This window comes from Podarcis vaucheri, assembly GCF_965113315.1.
Source record: "Podarcis vaucheri genome assembly, chromosome: 6".
NCBI classification, from domain to species: domain Eukaryota; kingdom Metazoa; phylum Chordata; class Lepidosauria; order Squamata; family Lacertidae; genus Podarcis; species Podarcis vaucheri.
In genome coordinates this window covers 40,879,586-40,901,491 of record NC_138764.1, presented here as the reverse complement: position 1 = coordinate 40,901,491, position 21,906 = coordinate 40,879,586, and the positions used below count along the sequence as shown (strand labels likewise).

The 21,906-nt window shown below is 42.1% G+C and overlaps 1 protein-coding gene and 1 long non-coding RNA gene across 3 annotated transcripts in view; both read right to left on the bottom strand.

Annotated features, from left to right (window-relative positions):
- SLC44A5 (solute carrier family 44 member 5) overlaps window positions 1–11,274 on the bottom strand; it is a 161,157-nt gene extending 149,883 nt beyond the window's left edge. For both annotated transcript variants that reach the window (XM_082227253.1, XM_082227251.1), the window contains exon 1: window positions 10,724–11,274. In XM_082227253.1, coding sequence (XP_082083379.1) covers window positions 10,724–10,760 — 37 coding nt within the window. In that variant the 5' untranslated portion in view covers window positions 10,761–11,274. The remainder of the gene's footprint in view (window positions 1–10,723) is intronic.
- Window positions 11,275–13,191: 1,917 nt separating this feature from the next.
- LOC309534859 lies at window positions 13,192–20,799 on the bottom strand. The gene is made up of 3 exons (XR_014220896.1): window positions 19,856–20,799; window positions 16,245–16,383; window positions 13,192–13,273 (listed from the first exon to the last, which is right to left on the bottom strand). It is a non-coding gene; the product is annotated as an uncharacterized lncRNA (long non-coding RNA).
- Between the last annotated feature and the right edge of the window lie 1,107 nt (window positions 20,800–21,906).

The following is a 21,906-nucleotide window of genomic DNA, read 5'->3' as shown; positions in this document are numbered from 1 at the left end:
TGTACAGTGCACATTGGCAATATGTGGGACATCTACTGAATGCTATTATAACATCCAGGGGTGCCAACTTGAATAAAATATTGAGGGGAGCAGGTAGGCCCTCCCCTACATTATCAATCACATGATGTGGCACACACACACCATTTGAATAGCCATGTCCATCAACTTTGGAAGGGACCAGCCCCCTCAAATACTTTAGGGGGGAGCAAATGAACATCAGCCCTTAGTAGTTGGCTCCCATGTTAGCACCTAATTTGTAGGTTAGTCTTCTGCTACATATTAGCACTTTGGGGGAATAAAGAAGCAGATGAGCTCAAAACTATTCTCCTTTCATAGGCACCTAAGCAGAGTAGTGTACGTACATGGGGATATTTCCATACTGGTACAAAACAAACTGTGAGAGGACCTGAGGTCCTATTACAGTTAATTAGTTACACACCGCAAGTCCAATTATAATAAGCTCACAATGACTGTCCAATGGCAGGCTCACATGATCTCTTCTTTTGGTTTGGGGAACAGAGAACAAAGCCCTAAGTATAGATAAATATTAATTAGTCTTATATTAGTAAATCAATTGATTAATGGTGGCTCTGTTATATTTACTGAATTGCTCCATTTCATATAGGGTTTGATTGTTTTTGTTACACTGTTGTTGTTGTTTTATGGCTCCACACATGACTGTTAAAACATTTAGAAAAGTCTGCTCTCAGTGAACTAATCAGCATTTCATAGAAATGCAACAATGATTGCTTTTGCTATTCAAATCAGTACAAGGAAACATTCAAATAGGCAGATAAAGTGACTGCCTAGCTGATGGTGAAAAAACAATGCAAGACTGAATGGCGTATATCTAACATGGGTTGACATCTGCAGTTGTATTCCATTTCTCTTTATTCCACCAGCATCTCACCTCTCTATGAGGATTGCCTCCTGTTCAGAAACTGGGTACGCAATCGTTCAGCAGCTGTGTACAGCTTAGCACAGCTACTCTTCAGATAGGTTGTGAGCTTCCATTTGTCATCATCAGCTAACCTGTACACTCTCAAAGTACAGTATACAATTACAACAAAACAACTGACCATAGTTAAAAGCAGCAGAAAAACAAATATGTTTGGAGCTAGGAAAAATAAAAACACTGTAGAAGGGTTACAGCATGCTTCTACAATTTGGTGCGCTCCAGATATTTTGGACATGCTGGCTAATGGCAAATGCAGTTCAAAATGTTAAGTTGAAGAAGGCTGCTCTAGACTAGAGAATAAAAAGTTTTTCACCTGATGTCTAAAAGACAAAAAATCTGGGGATGCAGCCTGTTGAAACTGTATTGCCTGACATAAAATATGGGGCTGAATCCAAACTTGCAAAAAGAAAGGGGGGAAAAGAAAGTCTCTTTCCATTTGCAGAAGGGACCAAGATCTAGGAAGGATCACACTAGGCAAGGGGGGGGGGAGAGAAGCAATTTTCACTAATTTCCGCTTCTGTCTGCATCCCCTAGCACCATTCCCCATGCTGTTCCAAGTGGGGGGGGCAGTTAAGGCAGAAGGGGCAACTGGCAAAAATCTGCCCATAGGTTGTCTGGATCCATAGGTTAGGTAATCTGGATTTATCACGTCTGATTCAATATATTTCGCCAACACTGTCAGTGGTGGTGTAATGGTTAGCTTGTCAAACTAGGACTGGATGACCTGAAGGCAGTCGCTTAGCCTAACCTATCTCACAGAGTTGTTTCACAGAGTTGTTGTGGGGATTAAATGAGGAGGGGACAGGTCCACCTTGAGCTACTTGGAGGAAAGGTTGGATATACCGGTAAATGCAACAAGAAATAATTAAATGCATCCCAATCCTTTCCTCATGCTTACTAAGGAGTAGGCCCCACTAAGTTTAATGGGCTTTATTCCTGGATAACTCTGCATATGACTGCAGCCTGTCGTGCAGGTACCTGGAAGCTGACATGAATTTTAATTTGTTTTAGGATTTAAAGTTCTTGTGTGTGTTAATGTATCATATATTTTTCTTATTTTATGGTTTTATCTTTTTGTAAAGTGCTTTGAGGGTTGTTGTTTTGTACAAACAAGCAATGTATAAATTTTATGAAATTGATAAAATAAATTAAAGTCAAATGCAATTATTTAGAAGCTAGTGTCGTATGTTTCATCAGCATTTGGCTTATATACCCTCCCCTGACAGGTTGCATACCCACAGCCTGAGACTTCTCCTGCCCAGAAATTGTTACTTCTCTTTCCTGCTTCAAGTCCCTCTTAGAGCTGGGAGACAGCAGGGTGGGGGAAGGTAAGGAATCTACTAACCCATCTGTTGCCAGAACAGCCTCGTCTTCTTCTGCCACATCCTATGTGCCTTTCTCTGTCTCAGACTGCCCTAACTCTTCTTCCTCCCCCTACCTTGGCTCCTGCCTTGTGGGTGATGACAAACCCCATAAATTGCTGGGCCCTTCTCCTGGGTCACCCCCTGACCCCCTGCCTCTGCCACACATTCTTCAGAGCCCTGCCAGTCCTTCACACTATCATATTTTTAAAGATATATTTGTTCCAGCAAGCTTTTTCAGGGTTTCTGTCTTAGGTGCCAATTCTGTATTGTTTTAAAATCTCTCTTTAGCTGTGGGCATTTTTAGTTCTATTTCTACTGTATGTTTGTAAATCACCCTGAGGCACATGTAAAAAACAATTCATAAATTAATGAATAATAACTTAGTTATTTGTCCTGCATTTAAGTTCTGCCATTTCAGCCACATTCTGCTCAGCAAATTCACACAGGGCCAAACGTATGCATTTTGTATCTTTTTGCTGTTTCTTGCATTTAATGATTTTTCAAATGGAACAAAAACTTTAGTAGTTGCCGTGGCCTTTTGTGCACAGAGAAATAAGAAAAACCTTCCTAAACATTGATTATTTCTATGTCAATAATTCTTTTGAACTTTCAGCCTTAAAACAATGTAGCTTTGCTGAGAATAATCCCACTCGGTGTGACTTCTCATGATTACAAATGTTGCCTGTGTCCTTAAGTATTTGCACAATTAAAATCATAACAAGCATCCTAAAGCACAAACAAGATAATAATGTTAGCAAAACTGTACATAACCTGTCATTGTACCAAAGGCTCAAGTTTATATATAAAAAATGTAAATATAACAGTATTTCCTATTTTATATGCATCAATATAAAAGGTAAAGGTAAAGGTACCCCTGCCCATACGGGCCAGTCTTGACAGACTCTAGAGTTGTGTGCTCATCTCACTCTATAGGCCGGGAGCCAGCGCTGTCCGCAGACACTTCCGGGTCACGTGGCCAGCGTGACAAGCTGCATCTGGCGAGCCAGCGCAACACACGGAACGCCGTTTACCTTCCTGCTAGTAAGTGGTCCCTATTTATCTACTTGCACCCGGGGGTGCTTTCGAACTGCTAGGTTGGCAGGCGCTGGGACTGAACGACAGGAGCGCACCCCGCCGTGGGGATTCGAACCGCCGACCAAGTGATTGGCAAGTCCTAGGCACTGAGGTTTTACCCACAGCGCCACCCGCGTCCCTATGCATCAATATATATACAGTTTAATGTATGCAAATATTCTATATATGCTAAGATTATTAAACATGCAATACAAAAATGATACATGCATTAAAACTCCCTACATACATATTTATAGAATATCTTAAGATAGTTTCTATCTGCATAATGCTTTGTTGAAGTCCTTACTAATTAGGTTAAACAACTCTAAAATACATATTTACAATATGACTATAATATATCCAAAATGTCATTGCATCTTGTTGTATCTCATTTTGCACACTTATAGGAGGGATTTCTGTATCTGGTCCTTTCAATATAGCCTTTCAGTTTAACAATGAGAAAAAGAATAATCCAGCAGCCAAATCCTGCTTGGCATAATTCCCAGCTGACATGAATAGGATGCAAAACCTTAACAAATTGAAAAGTAAGCCAAGAGAAGCTGTGAATATACGCATATTTCATGATGAACATGTTTATTTGTCTACGTAATATATAAAATTGCTCAACAAGTTTTAAATGTGGTTACGCTTTGAGCTATACATAGTACATCAGATACGTACAAAAAGTAAACACACAATGTTAGCCACAATTAGGATTTTTCAAATGTGAAAGTATTTTATTGACGCTCAACATGAGAAACACATAGAACTATGTGGCAAAGAAGTAAATACTGTGAAGGTGTCCCCATTACAAGTGAGGTCCTAATGACTTCTCACATACCAGTTGGTAATAAACAAATTGTGATCAGTGGGCAACCAAGGCTACAGATCCTCACATTCCTGCCTATAATTTCCAGAGTAAAAAGTAATAAAATTACAGACTAATAGTCATAAACTATTGATGAGGAGGGAAATAAGCAAAATGAATAGTTTACATACATGTAAACGAAAAGCAACCATTTTGCAGTGGAACCACCCTGTGGTGGTTTCAGTTTTGCTTGGATAACACCTGGGGAGTGCTCTTCAGCCCTGTGGAGCCTTCAGTGTGGGTTTAATTTAAATGCTGTTTAACATCTACATGAAACAACTGCGTGGGGTCATCTGGAGTTTTGGAATACATTGTCAGCAACACGCTGGTGACACACAGCTCTATTTGTCTATCTCTCCTTTACATCTGCAGGTGAGGCAATGGATGTGCTGGACTGCTGTATTTCCTCAGTAATTGACTGGATGAGAGCCAACAAACTGAAACTCAATCCAGATAAGACCAAGTTACTGGTTCCCTAGACTGGATGGATGGGAGGGTTGCTTGCTCTTGATGGGGTTACACTTCCTCTGAAGGAGAGGGTTACACAGCTTGCAGGTATTTCTGGATCCTTCGTTGTTGTTTGAGACTTAGGTAGCCTCGGTGGCGCAGAATGCCTTCCATCAGCTTCGGCTGGTGGCCCAGCTGAACCCCTATCTTGACAGGGATAGCCAAACTTATACATACTATGCTCTAGTAAACTCTAGGATAGATTATTGCAACATGTTATTATGTAGGGCTGCCTCTGAAGACAGTTCAGAAACTTCAGCTGGTGCAGAATTTGGAGGCCAGGTTCAGACCCCCCGTTTCTGATTTGATCCCGGAATGTCCAACTTTTCCTTAGGATGTCCCTATTTTCATTAGAGAAATGTTGGAGGGTATGGAGGTTGCTCACTGGTGCAAGATGAATTAAGCGTATAATGCCAATCCTGACATGACTGCATTAACTGCCGGTTATTATTGACCTGTAAAGCCTTAAACCACTCAGGACCACAATTCAGGACCACATATTTAAACTATGTGCAAGGTGGTTATTGTTTTTATGGTATGTATTTTTGTGCTTTTATATTGTAATCTTCTGTGTGATCTTCGGATGAAGGACAGTATAGAAATTTAATTTAATAATAAGAATAAGGATATCATTAGAATTTTGCAAGCTCCAATGAAATAACCCATTTTCTTTCCCATTTTATAATTCAGGACTGGAGCTGAGAGGCTAAGTTGCTTACAGTAATTCTCAGCTGGGTTTTGCACCAATACATCCATTTCTATTTCCAACAGTTCACCTATTGATTTACAAATTACTCACATGCCATTTTTATTTCAGAAAAGAGATCTTAACAAAAAGTGTATTTCTATATTTCATGGATCTTCTTCCCTTTCAAATGTATTCTGCTGTGAAAGAGGCTTATAAAGAGTTTTAGGTCATGTTTAAATGCATTGTACCAAACAACTGTGGCACCAACTGTACCACCAGTTAAATGTACCACGCATCTATGGTACAATTGCTTGATAATAAGAGAGAATAGAAGATAGAACTAAAGGGAATCAGTCTGATGTTATGGTACCAATTATTGACCAGCTATAAATAAGCACAAATATTCTCTAGATTTTCTTGGCTCATGAAATTAGGGTGGCCTAAATTTGTATAAATGATCAACAGTCAGTTCTGTATTTGCAACTAGAAACTGATCAGAAGTCAACATGGCATACATGTAAGATTAAGAAGTAGTATTACTGTCATCATCAACAACAATGTGATTCATATGTTCAGCAAATGGCAAGATCATTTTGCTGATGTAATTCCAATCATGGCCAGCCAGGGCCAGAGCAAGTGTGTGTCAGCTTAAATCAGTTTAGTCCCAATACATTGGTTAGAATAATTCATTTTGAATAGCTTGTAGATTGAGGTCTGCTTTTATTCTTTTACTTCTCACAAATCTTCCCTTTGAAAGTATCATGAAATATTTATTTTTTGTACCTTCTGAAAAGACGTGTCAGCTATTCAGATTATTTAAGTGCTGGGAACTATTTCCAAAATTTTATGTACACACTAATAGCATGTGTAAGAAAAAAAGCAATGTAAGAAATTGCCCTGCATGGTCCTAAGTAACTGCATTTTATAATATACAAAAAGCAGCCTGTAATTACACTGATAGATTTCTCCCTACAGTGCCAGCTGTATAAACTTTGCTTTGACAGAGGCTTATTTCTTTTTCATTGAGTTAGTACAACAGTTTACATCTAAGGGACATTAAAAAGTTGCAAGGTATGATACATGGGAAACTAGTTATGTTCTATTGATTAAAGAATGTAGGGAAGGGGGGCATTTATTATAGACATTTATTAGGGGAAAGTAACTGGTAAAGGGATATAACTTAGATAAGAGAGTTCAAACAGCTTTACCTCATCTATTTCATTTTAATCCCACAGTTTTGAAGAAGTGGGGCAGCAAAAGCAAATCCAGCAAAGTCAGAGCAAACATGACTTTTAAAAGTTTAAATGTGCTGAATGTGGATATGCCTTGCAATGAAAAGGATCCGTGGAAGGGTTTTCTACTGATGAATGAACACTAATTTGTGAATTAGGAAGCTGGGGGGGGGGACACTTCCACTGAACAGTAGGAATCTGTACTTCCCTGTGTATTCCATCCACACAACCAGGAAACAATATCTGAAATAAGATATATAGTGTTATGAGTTTGGGCAGTGAGAGTAGGCTGTACGCAGAGACCCTTCTAACCCCTGGATCCAGAAAGTGTGAAAATATAAAGCAGGCTGGTTTCTGGATTAGATGATCGCCTGGGTGATGGAGCATTAAGGGAAACAAAGTGAAAGAGGCTCTGTGCAAGACAGCAAATGGGTGTGTTAGTTAGTTAGTTTTTCAGTTAGTTAGAAGGACAAAGCCAGAGTTGAGGTCTAGAAGCAAAGCAGCAAGCTGGGAATAGCCTTCAATCCAAGGTTACAACTACTGGAGAAACAAGACCCTTTTGGGGTGTTAATGCTGTGAACCCCTCCACCATAGGCTCAAATTGTATATTTGTGTAAATAAACCATATATCATAAAGATACCACAGACTCTGCTGTGCCTTGTTCTGAAGGAAACACAAACTGTGTGTAAGCACCTGGAACCCCTGTAATCTCGCACCACTTTGGAGACTGGGGTGGTGAGCGACACGGGTGTTAGAAGTTTTAACACTTGCTGGATCAGGGTTAGAAGGGTCTTTGAATATGGCCTACTCACACACACCCAAACTCACAACAATATCATAGTGTAAACAACATGCTTCCATGTTTATCAAAGTCTTCTTCTGTGCAGCTTTAATAGCCATTAGTGCAAAGGGTCTGGGACAAAAGAACCTAAGAAAACCCCTGCTTGATTAGGTCAAATGCTCATCTAGCCCAGGATCCTATTCTCACAGTGGCCAACCAGATTCCTTTGGGAAGTCAGCAAGCAGGACCTGTGCACAGAAGCACTCTTCCCACTTCTGATTCTCAGCTATCTAAAGGGGCTTCAATCAAGTTATAGTGATGAGATTCATTAGTTATTGTAACAAATATAAAAAGCATGTTTTTAATGCCAGAACTTTTTAGCTGGTAAAAACAACAAATGGTTTCAAATGGCTTGACTCTTAAACTCTGTTGAACAGCCAACCATTAACATGGTTTGCTTTTCCTTTGCAATAATCCAGAACTTTGCATGCTATAGCAATAATATGGGAAGCTACTTGAAATATTTCAAATTTAAAAAAAACACCAAAACCATTCCCTTCTGAACTCCATTGCAGCTGAACTGAAAGTAAGAGAAAGGGTTAAAATTGCTAGATAGCTGGTATAATCTAATTGGGATTCCAATGCTCTCAGATGTTTGTCAAGACATTACTACTACCCAGTTCCAAGCCATGTTTTAATTCAGCATTCATCAGTTTCCTCTGGAAAAGGCCTTCAGCTTTTCCTCTATTATTTTCTTTGTAGCCTTGGAAACCACCTGAAAACACACTGTGGAGCAAAATTTCAAATTGCTGCTGTGGAATTTGAGAGAAATTGGATGTGATTTATTTTTCAGAAGATGAGGCTGAGGAAAAGCACTATTGGTCTCATCCGCTCAATCCCCTGGAGACCGTCTTTGCATGAAGGGAAAGTCCCTAATTTGCTGAGGATCTGAAACCCACCCGCTACCCTCACTGGTTTAGCCAGCCAGTTAAAGCTGTTCCCAGGGTGTGGCTGCTGTTGGGTTCTGACAGCTTCCAGGAGCCACAGGTGACAGCTGAGTGCAGGGTGGGGGACCAAAGGTGGACAAACTACCCCAGATGAGGTACTACCTTTCCCCCAACACCCCATACATCCCAGTAGTTTTAAGTTTGCATAATTCATCAGATCTCATGGCTTCTCCTACACAAAAGGAGGCAATAAGATTTGAATGAACATTGTTTATTATGTGTTGTATGGTACGCCATCAGATAGTCACACTGACACAACACTTTTTAGCTGTCACACAGAAGATGTAAAGTAACAACCACCACATTCTTGTGACTCAGTTCTCACTTCTGGTACGTCTATAGCTGTGTGATCACACCACATTTTAAAGTCTGTTTCTCAGTTCAGATATCTGCTATTCCTTAGCATATTTTAACAGCTTCATATAAAACATGGACATATCGGTTTCCCCACTGCAGTAAACCAAAATGTACTGTCCCTGTGTTAAATTAAATGTGCTAAGCCCAAGGGCAAACATATTTCAGAAGATACTTTTTGGGAGGGAACTGAGTTTGGTTGGTTGGTTGGTGTTGAGCTGGAAAAGGGATGTGAAAGGGGAAAAAACGGTTTCAGTAGCTTTCATATGTTTTAAATTGGAATTTTATTAGATTTTGAAAGTACTAGTCTATTACTGTAGACACAAACGGCTTAGCTGCTCTGCAAAACCTCAAAGCCTCCAAATGGCATGGGATGCATAGAAAAATGCTCCAACTCTACATTCTCTAACTCCAGCTCCTTATAGGTTTACTTATTCCCTCTTATACACCACAACACACACCATATTAACAGCACTCACCTATATCCATTTTTTTTTTTAAAATTTGGACACAGAAACAGCAGTCACAAATGGGGTTATTTGTTCATCACTACACCACAACAGCCTACAGTCTCTAGTTCTACATCTCCATTACAGGCATTCCAAGTCCTTAAAACACAGACCAAATTGTGCATCCTTGATTCATTGGGTCCCCTCGAAAATAATCACCAGTGCACGCCATATATTTAATGCACAATTCTAGCTCATTATTTCCCTCAAATAATCCTGGGAACTGTAGTTTACCCCTCAGGGATCTATGGTTCCTAGCACCCTTAGCAAACTACAGTCCCCAGCATTCTTTGTGCTTTAAATGTACACAGTTTAGACATGACATCCCTCCCCGACCCCACTGCAACTCTTGAGTCTAGTCTTTCCGGCTCCACACTAAGCCCTTACAGCTCAGCCTCAGCACCACATTTCTCAGCCTAACCTTTTATTCAAATCCCTCCTGCTCCTGCTGATACATCCACCCCACAAATCCAACACCCCAGATTCCCAAGTCGGAAGCATCCCTCCAAATAGTCCTATTCTCCTAAACCCAGCCCTGACACCGTATTCTCACCATATCTGCCTCCAAATCTCTCGTCCTTAACTCCTGGCGCAACAGGAGAAACCACTTCCCGCCTCCCTCCCCAGACCGAGGAAGCAGAGTTGTATGTCCAGCATCACCACCATCATTTCCTCCTCTTCCTCTTCGGGCTGCACACCAATATAAATAAATAAATGTTGCCACGGTGCTAATTTAAACCCCCTTTTCATCGGGGGGGGGGAGAGAGAGAGGTGACTGACAAGCCCCAGCTGCCCACACCAAATCTCCTCGGCCGAAGCTCCCCCAGTGCCTCGTACCCTATTTCCTGCCCCATCCCTCCCCCACCCCTCCCCAAATGTCTCCCTTCGCACCTCGTGGCCACAAGGAGCAGTGCTCGGTCCTCCCCCGGGAGGGAAGACAAAGCGGCGGCGGCGGCGGCGGTGCACCTGCCGGATTCCCCCCCCCGCTCCTCTCTTCCCGGTTACACGACCGCGAGGGAAGCGGCAGAGCAGCGCCTTTTGCCCCGGACTTGCCGCCTTTCGCCGTCGCTCCGCCAGCCTCAGTCAGCCCCAACTTTCCGACCTCCTCAAGGGCGCAGCAACAAGCCGCGCTCGCCTGAGTGAGTGAGGAAGGGAGAGAGGGGGGGGCGCTCAGAAACGCGGAGGCGACCGAGGGACCTGCCCGGGTCCCTCCGCTCGCCAAAGGCAAACAAACTCCGGCGGCAGCGGGGCTGCGCGCGCCAAAACAGGCCGAAACGAAACCCAGGAGGAGCCGGCCCGAAGTGGGCTGCGTCGCGGCGCCCGCCCCTCACTCTGCGTTGCCGCCGCCGCCGCCGCCCGAGCACCCCTCGCCTCACTCACCGTATGGAGAGGCAGCGGCGTCCCCCTTCCGAGCCATGGTCGCCCGCCGTCTTTCGGCTTCGTGGAGCCTGGAGCCCGGGCGCCTCTCTCCGCGCGCTGCTCAGCGTGTTCTTTGTTGCTGTGATGGCATGAGAGCAGGCAGGCAGGCAGGCTCTGAAGAAGCAGAAGCAGCAGCAGCAGCAGAAGCGGCGGGAGCTACCGAGCGCTGGCTGGGTCGGTTGTTGTTTCCCCCCCTCCTCGCGCCCCGAGAGCGACCCCCCCCCGCTCGTCGCTCCTGCGCTGGTTAAGGCAGAGGGGCTGCAGCAGGTAAACACTGTGGCGAGCTGTGAGGCGGTAGCAGCAGCACAGCTGCAGTTGCCGAATGCCTTCCCGGCCTTCCCATGCACGCGGGGAGGGAGGGGGCACGTGGGACTGCCCCCCGCGCCTCAGCCCGCCCCGCCATCCATATGCAGCGAGCCAGAGCCCCCCCCCCCGAGGGCGCCAATGAGCCCGCCCACCGGCCAGAGAGGCTCGCCAACTTCAGGCCCGAGGGGCTTCTTCTGGGAAGCCTAACTTTGGCCACGCAGGGGCGTCTGTGCTTAAGGCCGGTGGGGGACAGTCAAAGGCGCGTTTACTCCTCTCCCCCCCCCACTTGTTGGAGAGAGGCGTTGTGGAGTTTCGACTTTCCCGTGCCGTCTATTATTATTATTATTTTTAGATAGTAGAAAAGCTCTTCAGGCACGCGAAAGGCAGCAGCCCGGGAATGGGGGAAATCCTCAATGACTAGGGCGTGCTGTCTACATTTTAGGGCAATATTTGCCTCTGCGGGGTGGTCCTTTCCCCACATGCAAAGTTGCCCTTGGAAAGTTTGCTCTCGGTTTTCTAGGCTCCCGTGGAGCTGTCCTTTCCTCCCGTGCTGATGGAGGAGTTTCGCTGCACGACAGGGATGGATCAGCTTAGGCCTCGTGCTCGCAGCCTTGGAGAATCCTCCTTCAAAGCTTGTCGATGCAGTCGATCTGAAGGCTTCATTGCATTAAAAAATTTTTAAAAAGATTTTGTATTTTAAGATTGTGATAAGGAATAGAGAGGGTGGCAGAGTGCATAAACCCATTAGTCCTACTCAGAGGAGACCCACTAAAATCTATGGGCAAATTACTTAACTCCATTGATTTTAATGGGTCTGCTCTGACTAAAGTTGGGTGTCGCCCTGTAGGTACATTTATAAGGTGCAGGAATTTCATCTCCGCTGCACTGGGACATAAGTCTCAGGACCACTTATGAAGAACAGAGAAGACTCAAATCAAGGTGCTGGTTACTTGCATTACTTGTAGTCTTTCTGGGTATGCATGTAAAAGAATCCATAATACGGTAAATGGTTTCAGTGACCCCGCACTATGCAACAAGTAAAAGGAAAGTTTTCATTAATATTAACCTATAAATATTTTATTTGAGCAAACTTTCATTCCAAAGGTCTTTTTGAGCCACGCCAAGCTATATGTTCAAAGTAAAAGTAAAAAATTAAAATTAAAAATGCCTCCCTTGCATCTGTTGAGCCAGATTCTGATTATCTGCCATTTTGTCAGGATTATTTGACAATGTGGGCGATGGTTGAGCTGTCAGTAGGCCATTCAGCATGGTTTAAGGCAGGGGTAGGCAACCTAAGGCCCGGGGGCCAAATGTGGCCCAATCGCCTTCTCAGTCCGACCCATGGACGGTCTGGGAATCAGCGTGTTTTTACATGAGTAGAATCTGTCCTTTTATTTAAAATGCATCTCTGGGTTATTTGTGGGGCCTGTCTGGTGTTTTTACATGAGTAGAATGTGTGCTTTTACAGTGGTACCTCGGGTTAAGTACTTAATTCGTTCCGGAGGTCCATACTTAACCTGAAACTGTTCTTAGCCTGAAGCACCACTTTAGCTAATGGGGCCTCCTGCTGCTGCCGCACCGCTGGAGCACGATTTCTGTTCTCATCCTGAAGCAAAATTCTTAACCTGAAGCACTATTTCTGGGTTAGCAGAGTCTGTAACCTGAAGCGTATGCAACCCGAGATACCACTGTATTGAAAATGCATCTCTGGGTTATTTGTGGGACATAGGAATTTGTTCATATTTTTTTTCCAAAATATAGTCCGGCCCACCACATAGTCTGAGGGATGGTGGACTGGCCCACAACTGGAAAAGGTTGCTGACCCCTGGTTTAAGGTGATGATGCAACAGCCCTGGTTCTGGTTTATGTCTGGATGGAAGGCTGCCTGGGAACTGTATCCATGTTACCTTAAGGGGGAAAGGAAGGGGAAATGGGATTTCAGCAAATATATTTTAATGGTATTGAGTCTTTTATTTTTCACAAGTTGCTCTTCTTAATCAAAATACCAATATATTTTATGGCAAAGAACTCTCACTAGAATAATGTGTTTTATTTTATTGCAATTTATATTACAACTTAATCAGAACTGGTTTGAGTGTGATGAATCTGGCTTCCAGGGTCTCCCCAGATCTATGCTCTTGGCGAATGATTAAGGTCACATTTAATATATGCTGATCTCCCAGAAGCATTGGCTAGTCTTCACCTCTACAGAATTCCAGGGGGGAAAGCAGAATCGGTAAAGCTCTTTTTAACATAGATATGTGATATATAGAGAGAGAAGAAACCTATTGTATGTGGAATTATGAAAGGTGAGCTAAGAAAAGGGTGAATGTTTGCCTTGGTTGTTTCCCCCCAATAAAAGCAGTTCAGCCAGGAACTGCCTCTCTCAGAGCTGATTCACACAAGTGTGATAATGGGGGCTACTATCCAATTAAAAATGTTTAGTTGATCATCAGCTCTATAACTTAAGTAATCAATTACATTTAAATACAGTATGTTTACATATTACAAAAATGGTGCCTTTTGGAGGTATGATCATTTACAATTTAATAAACCGTTACCTAAACAGAGGTAACATTCACTCCCTAATTTACAGAGATATGCAAGGACCGATGCAAACAAGTAAAGTGATTCCTTAACTTTCAGCACTACTTATTAAAATTGCCCTTTACAAATGAAAGGTTGGGCTGATTAGCAATTAAGCAAATTACAAGTTGTATCCCAACTAATAGTTGATTGCTTAGATTAGATGTATTGTGTTGGAGAGTATGATATTTTTACAACTGCATAACAAATGATAAAAGCAAATGGGACCTATAACAACATGTTGCAGTAGAGTGTTCCTCAACAGTATTTCAGCCAATCAGCTAGCCAGATCTTCCTTCAGACTCCTCCTTTCCAATCCTCCCCCTCCCCCCTGGATTTTTTTGTGCCACTTCAACAAGTGCCTTCTGTGTCCACTGAAGATGCTCGTTTTTCATTAGGCTGTGCTGTTTTGCAGATTTTTTTGTTTGTTTTTTTGCCTCCTTAGGTTTCCCCACCTTTAGGTTTCCTAAGTATGCTGATACCTCATTTTCAGTAGCTCCGTTTTGACTGCATGAGTGTAGCAGGGTTAGACGAGGACCTGGAAGACCAGAGTTCCAATCTCCACTAAGCTCACTGGATGACTTGGGGAGCCAGTCAAGCCTCTCAGTCGACCCTACGTCAAAGGGTTGTTGAGAATAAAATAGGGAGGAGCGGGAGGAGAACCATGTATACCACTTTCCGATCTTTGGAGAAAAGGTGAAATATAAATTTAATTCAGTCCTGAGCTCTCTGTTAGTACATGTGATGATATTATGTCTATGTGGTGATATACTGTATGTGCAATTTGTGAGACTTGAAAATGGACAGAAATTGAAAGGTATGGAGTAACAGCAGATACTTTATCCATGTTCATCACCAGGGGAAGGTTCTGAGAGTTTCAGAGAACGATGTTTCAGACAGGTAATAACCACTTGAAGCTGCATTCACCACATTAAGCATGTGTGAATTTATCCCATGGTGAGCTGGAAGGTAGAATATTGCCACCGTTGATCTAATCATCTTCAACATGAATCTCTTAATATATTTGTAGGTGTAAAGGATTATTGGTTTAGGAAAATACAAATTTCCCTTATTTGGAGTAAGGCTATTGCTCCATCTAACTGGATTTCCTCCAACATGAATAAAAGGCAGCCTCTGTTGTACAAAGCATAGATTTAACTTGGAAATAACTTAGAATAATAGAACTGTAGAAGGGACCACAGGGGTCATCTAGTCCAATTCCCTGCAATGCAGGAATCTGTTTGCCCAGTGTAGGGCTCAAACCTACGACCCTGAAATAAAGACCTTGCTGTACTGTACATATGAATCTAAGACTCTGCATGTCACAAATGAGAAAATGTGTTCTGATATACATTTTAAAATGTATAAGTATTTGTGTGGATAATGGTTAGAAATCTGTGCCATCTCCTGCCACAGTGCCCTCTACTGTTGCTTCACAATTTGGCAACTACATAGGAAAAAAAGAAGCAACAACAGACAACTTAAACAAAATGTTACAAAAATATAGTTAAATATAAAATAGAGTTTTATATGTAACAGTTACCTTAATGCAAAGTTTTATATATATACAAAAACACTTCATTTTCCTTCTGACACACCCTCCCTCTCAGCCTCCGGGTTCACACAAACTCTCAGCTTACCCACAAAAGTATCACGACAATAAGAGTTCCCGCAAACAATGGATTTAAGAATCACTGTCTGGAACTCTGTGCACATGAGCCAGACAAACTGCATTGTGATAACCATGTACAAACACAGGAAGTTGCCTTATACTGAGTCAGACCATTAATCCATCTAGAGCAGCATTGTTAACCCTAATTGGCAGTGACCCTCTGGGGTTTCAGGCAGGAGTCCTTCCCAGTCTTGCCTGGAGGTGTCAGAGATTGAACCTGGGTCCTTCCCAACTTAAGAAGAAAAAAATAGTTTATAAAATAACAGGTACAAAACACATTAAACAGGCAGTGCAAATAAACCACACAGACAGAGCACCGTTTAGTGCAGAATGCACCTCTTGTGAATGTGGCTAACATGCAGTATGAAAGCAGAATTACATTCAACTGAATGTTCAAAGTTGTGACTAGCCAGGTTCACACACAGTGATAAATCAGTCTAGTGTAAATGTGCATGAACTAACTGCAATATATTGTTATTTCAGAATCTGTGGTTAGTGTTAAATTTGGTTTGTTGAAGCAAAAGCTTCCAATGTCTTTATGGCAGTACCAGCGGGTGTGCAGCACATAAACCCAAGGCACATAGCACCAAACTGTGGCTTAGAGTTGCATGTCAATGCAGCTATTATTGGTTTTCCATTTATTTACCAACATCAATTTGTTCAACATCAATTTGAATCTGTATATTTTTCGAATTCCAAAATAAAAACCAACAAAAATGGAATGTTCCATATCTTAAAAACATAGAATGAAACTCAACATTCCTATACAGTACTAGTATCTTCTACTATTGGAGAACGACATCCAAAGAGTTATGTGTAGCAGGTCTGGAAATATCAAGTGTTTTTTAATTGAAATAATAGTTCTGTTTCTTCTTCTCTTTTATCCCTTTCTTCAAAGTATATGCTACAAAGTCTCACCTTCAAATATATATTGGTCCTTTCTGAAGATAAGGAAATCAACATGCTCTGCACTCCAATGTTGTTTATTTTTCATTGCCAGCAAATTTGAACAAATGTTGTTTTATAATAACAAGCAAGATACAAACACTGTTCATTCCTGGAGTGCAAACACAAAGCAATGTTTGAATCATCTAAGGACAAAAATAAAAGGAAACTTGAAAATGATTTTAAGCCATGCAGTGAATTACTTTCAAATTCCAATCAAAGACAAACAAGTGAGTTGTATATAAGATCTTTCCAGTTAATAAAAACTAGTTTGGAACTGCAATCAAGACGGGCGGGGGAGAATTATAAAAAAAAAATAGATAAAAGAAAGGGGGGGAGGGAGAATGTAGGTACCAGCCCACCCAAAACCTGAAGTCGTGGGACATGGTTTGTGAATACAAAACAGGCACTACAAAACAGAACTGTGTTGAATTTAATATCTGAACTTGTCAATGTATGTTTTCCGTTCACTGATCCCCCCAAAGAGTTGCAAAACCTTTTATTTGTCACATATTCCTATACACTGTATGCTTGAAAAAGCCCACTTTGCTTCCTTTATGTGCATCTCTTCAGTTCAGCATTCTCCTTTTCCAGTGATTCCCAAACTCCCCCTGCACATGGACCTCTTGAAATTGCTATGGTTCTTGGTGGATCACATTATGATTTTGCTGCCTGTTGCAGCAATTACAATGTACTATACTAGATGCTGTATGGTTTTTAAATTTTTTGTATGTCTTCTTTTATTTCTTATAATGAATTCTATTGTATTGTAGTTTGAATTCCATAAAATTCAGGTTGTAAGTGTTCTTCGCAGACATGTAGAGAAGCTGGTAAAATGTGGACTGGACAAGGTAACTGTTAGGTGGATTTGTCGCTGGTTGACCGACTGAACCCAAAGAGTGCTAACTACTGTGTGCCAGTGTGGTGTAGTGGTTAAGAGCGGTAGTCACGTAATCTGGGAAACCGGGTTCGTGTCTCCACTCCTCCACATGCAGCTGCTGGGTGACCAGTCACACTTCTCTCAGCCCCACTCACCTCACAGAGTGTTTGTTGTGGGGGAGGAAGGGAAAGGAGAATGTTAGCCGCTTTGAGACTCCTGAAGGGGAGTGAAAGGCGGGATATCAAATCCAAACTCTTCTTCTTCTTCTTCATTATCCTGGAAAAAAGTGACAAAGTGGGGTGCCACAGGATTCTGTCCTGGGCCCATTGTTGTCCAACATCTTTACAAATGACTTTTAAGAGGGAATTGAGGGGATGCTCATCACATCTGCATATGACACCAAACTGGGAGGCGTAGTTATAATGTTGCAGAAGACAGAACCGGGATTCAAAATGACATTCTCAGATGGGGCCAGTTCTGGGCACCAGAACTGAAGAAGGATACTGACAAGCTGGAACATGTGCAGAGGAGAGAAACCAAGATGATTAAGGAAACCAAGGCTTATGAGGAACAGTTGAGGGAGTTGGGTATGTTTGGCCTAGATATGAGGAGACTGAGAGGAGATATGATATCTAAAGATGGCGCAAGCTTGTTTTCTCCTGCTCTGGAAGGTAGGACCCGAACCGATGGCTTCAATTTACGAGAAAGGAGATTCCAACTAAACATCAGGAATAACTTTCTGAAAGTAAAAGCTGTCAGGGGAACAGAATCCTTCATTGGTTTTTATGCAGAAGTTGGCTAGCTGCCTGTCATGGGTGAGATTCCTACATTGCAGAGGATTGAACTTGATGACCCCCAGGTCCTTTCCAACTCTACAATTCTGTGATTCTATGAATGAAAAAGTTGGATGCTGACTGCTCAGGGGTCCCATAACTAGTTATCATGTCAGAGTCTCATTTATTATCAGAATTAACCAGACAAATTGCTCCACCAACTAAGAATGGCCATGTACCACTACCCACAGAATTGAGAAACAGTTTTCCATCTGTCAATCCTTTCCATGTACAGGACATGTGAGTTTTCCCATGTTGAATCAAATTAAGCCACAGGCCCTTCCTGTTTTGCAACCGTACACTCCTCAGAACCCAAAGACTTTGATTTCCCAGAAGCTTAGGGTAGACCCCTTGAAATTTATTTATATAGGTGGGCCTACTATGAATATGACTTGAGCTGCAGTCCTAACCCCATTTACTTGAGAGAAAGCCCCAGTGAATTCAATAGGCCTTACTTCTGAAGAGATGTGGTTAGTCAGAGATTGTGAAGAACCATGTGATGGCGTGATATAAATAATTACCTGGTTAATTACAATCCTATTAGTTTTTAAAACAATTTTATTACAATTATATGTTGATAAAGTGTCTTATTAGAAAGTTTCCCATATCTTAACTTTAGAAATCTTTTTGTTCAATTTTTAATCTAACAGATTTCTAGTGATTAACAATAATTTAGTGGCATACAGTTTAGTAATGTTTCATAATATCAACACTTAATTAATAAAAAATATTATACAAACTTAATAGTAATAACTGCAATAAACATTTAGCACAAAATAACTCATTAAATATTAAGAGAAATAATGAATCTGTAATGCAAGTGTCTAAATAAATGAAAAACTGCTCTTTTTGTAATATATTATCCTTATTTTACAATGTTTACTTGCTAATTTATACAACCTGGCAACAACCAACAAGCCTCTACTATTCATTAGAATAATAAAGGGGATTTCTTCTGTATTAATGAAACTGTGAAAGTAATATATATTCCAAACTGCAGGGAGAAAATGTCTCATAAGACAAATTATAAAACAAAGGTACAGCAGGATTGCTAGTAAATGTAGCCAGTGCTCAATCAGAAAAACTACTATGGATCCATTGTATGGATTCCAGAAAGATTTGAGATTAGGAATGCCTTTGTGCCATTTTATTTTTAAATTATAACAATATTATACTAAATTTACAGAACAATTCTACATTTACATTTCTGTGATTGTAGGTGGTAGATCCATCATAGTTACATTCACATAACATCTCCTGCATCCAATCCATCCCCAGTTCAGGACAGGAGGGGAAAACCACATGAAACTCAGGGTGGGAGATGAGGAAAGTGATTTTCATTTGATCTCTTCCCCCTGCATTGGAGTCAATGGAATTACGTACACGAGGTCCTGTCGTAGTGTAGATTTCCACTGTGTGGGCATGTTTGTGAAATGAGCAGATCTGTATTTCTAGTGTTATCATCAGTCTGCCGCTACATCCTAATGCTACTCAAATGATGAGCCAGTGAGTTTGTTTCATAAGTAAATATGTTCCTCAATACCAGCCTACTGCATTATTCGGCATACGTCTGCACTCCCTACGCTTCTAATTCAAAGCAAAGTCTGGAAATTGTATTTGTATTCCCTGCTCCGTGATATTAAACTACTGATCCTAGTTATACAACTTTGTTAAAATGTCCAAGTTGTATGAATGAAATCAGTTGTTTCTCTTGGAAGAATGGAAGAGTTTACTTGTGTTCCCTGGCATTGCCTCAGAGTTTCTGGCTTATTGTATTAAATCTCTTCTCCATGTCCAACCTGGCTCTTTTGTCCAGTCATTATTTGGCCTGATTACTGTGCCCCATATAGATGTTCTCTATAGTTTCCTACCTTTTTTCCCATTTGACTATCCTTCACCTCACTATTGTATCACTTTCCTTCTTCACTTTTCCTCCATTGACACCCTTCCTGTCTTTTTGCCTTCACCGCATATGACTCAATTGAGATTCACTCCTCGTTTGTGTACTCAAATTCGCTTGCATCATTCACTCTTGCATCCTGACAAGCACAAGTGAGACATTTGGATTGACTTTAGTTTTTAAAATCCCAGAAGGAAGTATTTAAGTCACACAATTACTGCTTTGTCCCTAGAGGGTATTTGTGTAACTTTAAATAGATGTCTTGTTATTTCATTACCAAATGTCTGTTTTGAGCTGGCCCTTTCCATCATGTCAATGAAATGTTTCTAGACATGGCTCAGTAAAGACAGGCTAGGTAAAGACATTTCTGCCGTAACTTGGCAAAACAGCATGTTTTCCCGAAGCTCTCTAGAATGTCCTATGTGATTTTAACAAGTTGTTTAGAGCAGGGATACAAAAATCTGAGGGCTTCAGAATGTTGTTGGATTTCAGTGCCTATCAGATGCAGCCAACATAGCCAATGGTCAACAACACTGGCAGGGCTACAGGATTGTCATTCCTGCGGATGTGGGAGACATTGTGGTCTAAACTACTGAGCCTTTGGGGCTTGCCGATTGGAAGGTTGGCAGTTCGAATCCATGCAACGGAGTGAGCTCCCATTGCATCTGTGTCAACCTAGCTGTTCAAAAGCATACCAACGCGTGTAGATAAAAAGGTACCACTGCAGTGGGAAGGTAGACGGCATTTCCGTGCGCTCTGGCACTCGCCACTGTGTCCCTTTGCACCAGAAGCAGTTTAGTCATGCTAGCCACTTGACCCGGAAAGCTGTCTGCAGACAAACACCAGCTCCCTTGGCCTGAAGCAAGATGAGACTTAACTGTCCAGGGGTCGTTTACCTTACATTCCTGATTTCAAGATTACCGTATTTTTCGCTCTATAAGACGCACCAGACCACAAGACGCACCTAGTTTTTGGAGGAGGAAAACAAGAAAAAAAATATTCTGAATCTCAGAAGCCAGAACAGTAAGAGGGATCGCTGTGCAGTGAAAGCAGCAATCCCTCTTGCTGTTCTGGCTTCTGGGATAGCTGCGCAACCTGCATTTGCTCCATAAGACGCACACAAATTTCCCCTGACTCTTTAGGAGGGAAAAAGTGAGTCTTATAGAGCAAAAAATACGGTACTTGATCCAAACAGAGGTGTTGTCTCATTTCTTCAGGTTGGAAGTTTGGGTGAAACTCAGCTTGCTGAGAAGAGTTTATATAGGCTTAAAACAGACAGAGCAAGAAACCTGCAGATACTTAAGACCAGGCATCCCCAACCTTTGGCCCTCCAGATGTTTTGTACTACAATTCCCATCACCCCTGACCACTGGTCCTGTTAGCTAGGGATCATGGGAGTTGTAGGCCAAAACATCTGGAGGGGCGCAGGTTGGGGATGCCTGCTTAAGACTATCCCCATACCTTTGACCTCTTTACTGACCTCCTTATCTCTTTCAGTAGACAAGCAGAGAGAATTTTCCTAAGTGGGGCAGAGTTCTCACTGCTGCGCCACCTAGAGGAGCAAAAACCAAGTTAAACAAGGGAAGCGTGTGTGGCAGTCATCCCACATGTTGCATGTGCCCACAGGCTGGTACAGCGGTGGGGTCCCATTGCCCCCAGAAAGGGATCGAACAAGCGGGCAGAGGTTGTGATGCCAGGCCTGATTTCCCCTCCACGTGTATTACCCAGAGAGTGAGCAAACACACGAAAATGTGTTTCGCTGGCATTGCTATGAAGCTCTTCATAGCAGGAGCCAGCTCCTAGGGGGCCGTGGTCCCTTCGCCCCCCATAGAATTTTAGAGGGGGCCGCCCCCCACCCCCAAAGTTGATACATATTGCCATTCAGATAGGGTGGGTGCGCCCCATCGTATGATCGATTATGCGAGGCGGGGCTTACTTGTCCCCCTACAATATTTTATTGTCACCCTCCTGAAGCCCTTCTTCAGTGCCCAAATCACAAGTAGTCACCACCAATGGCCTGGC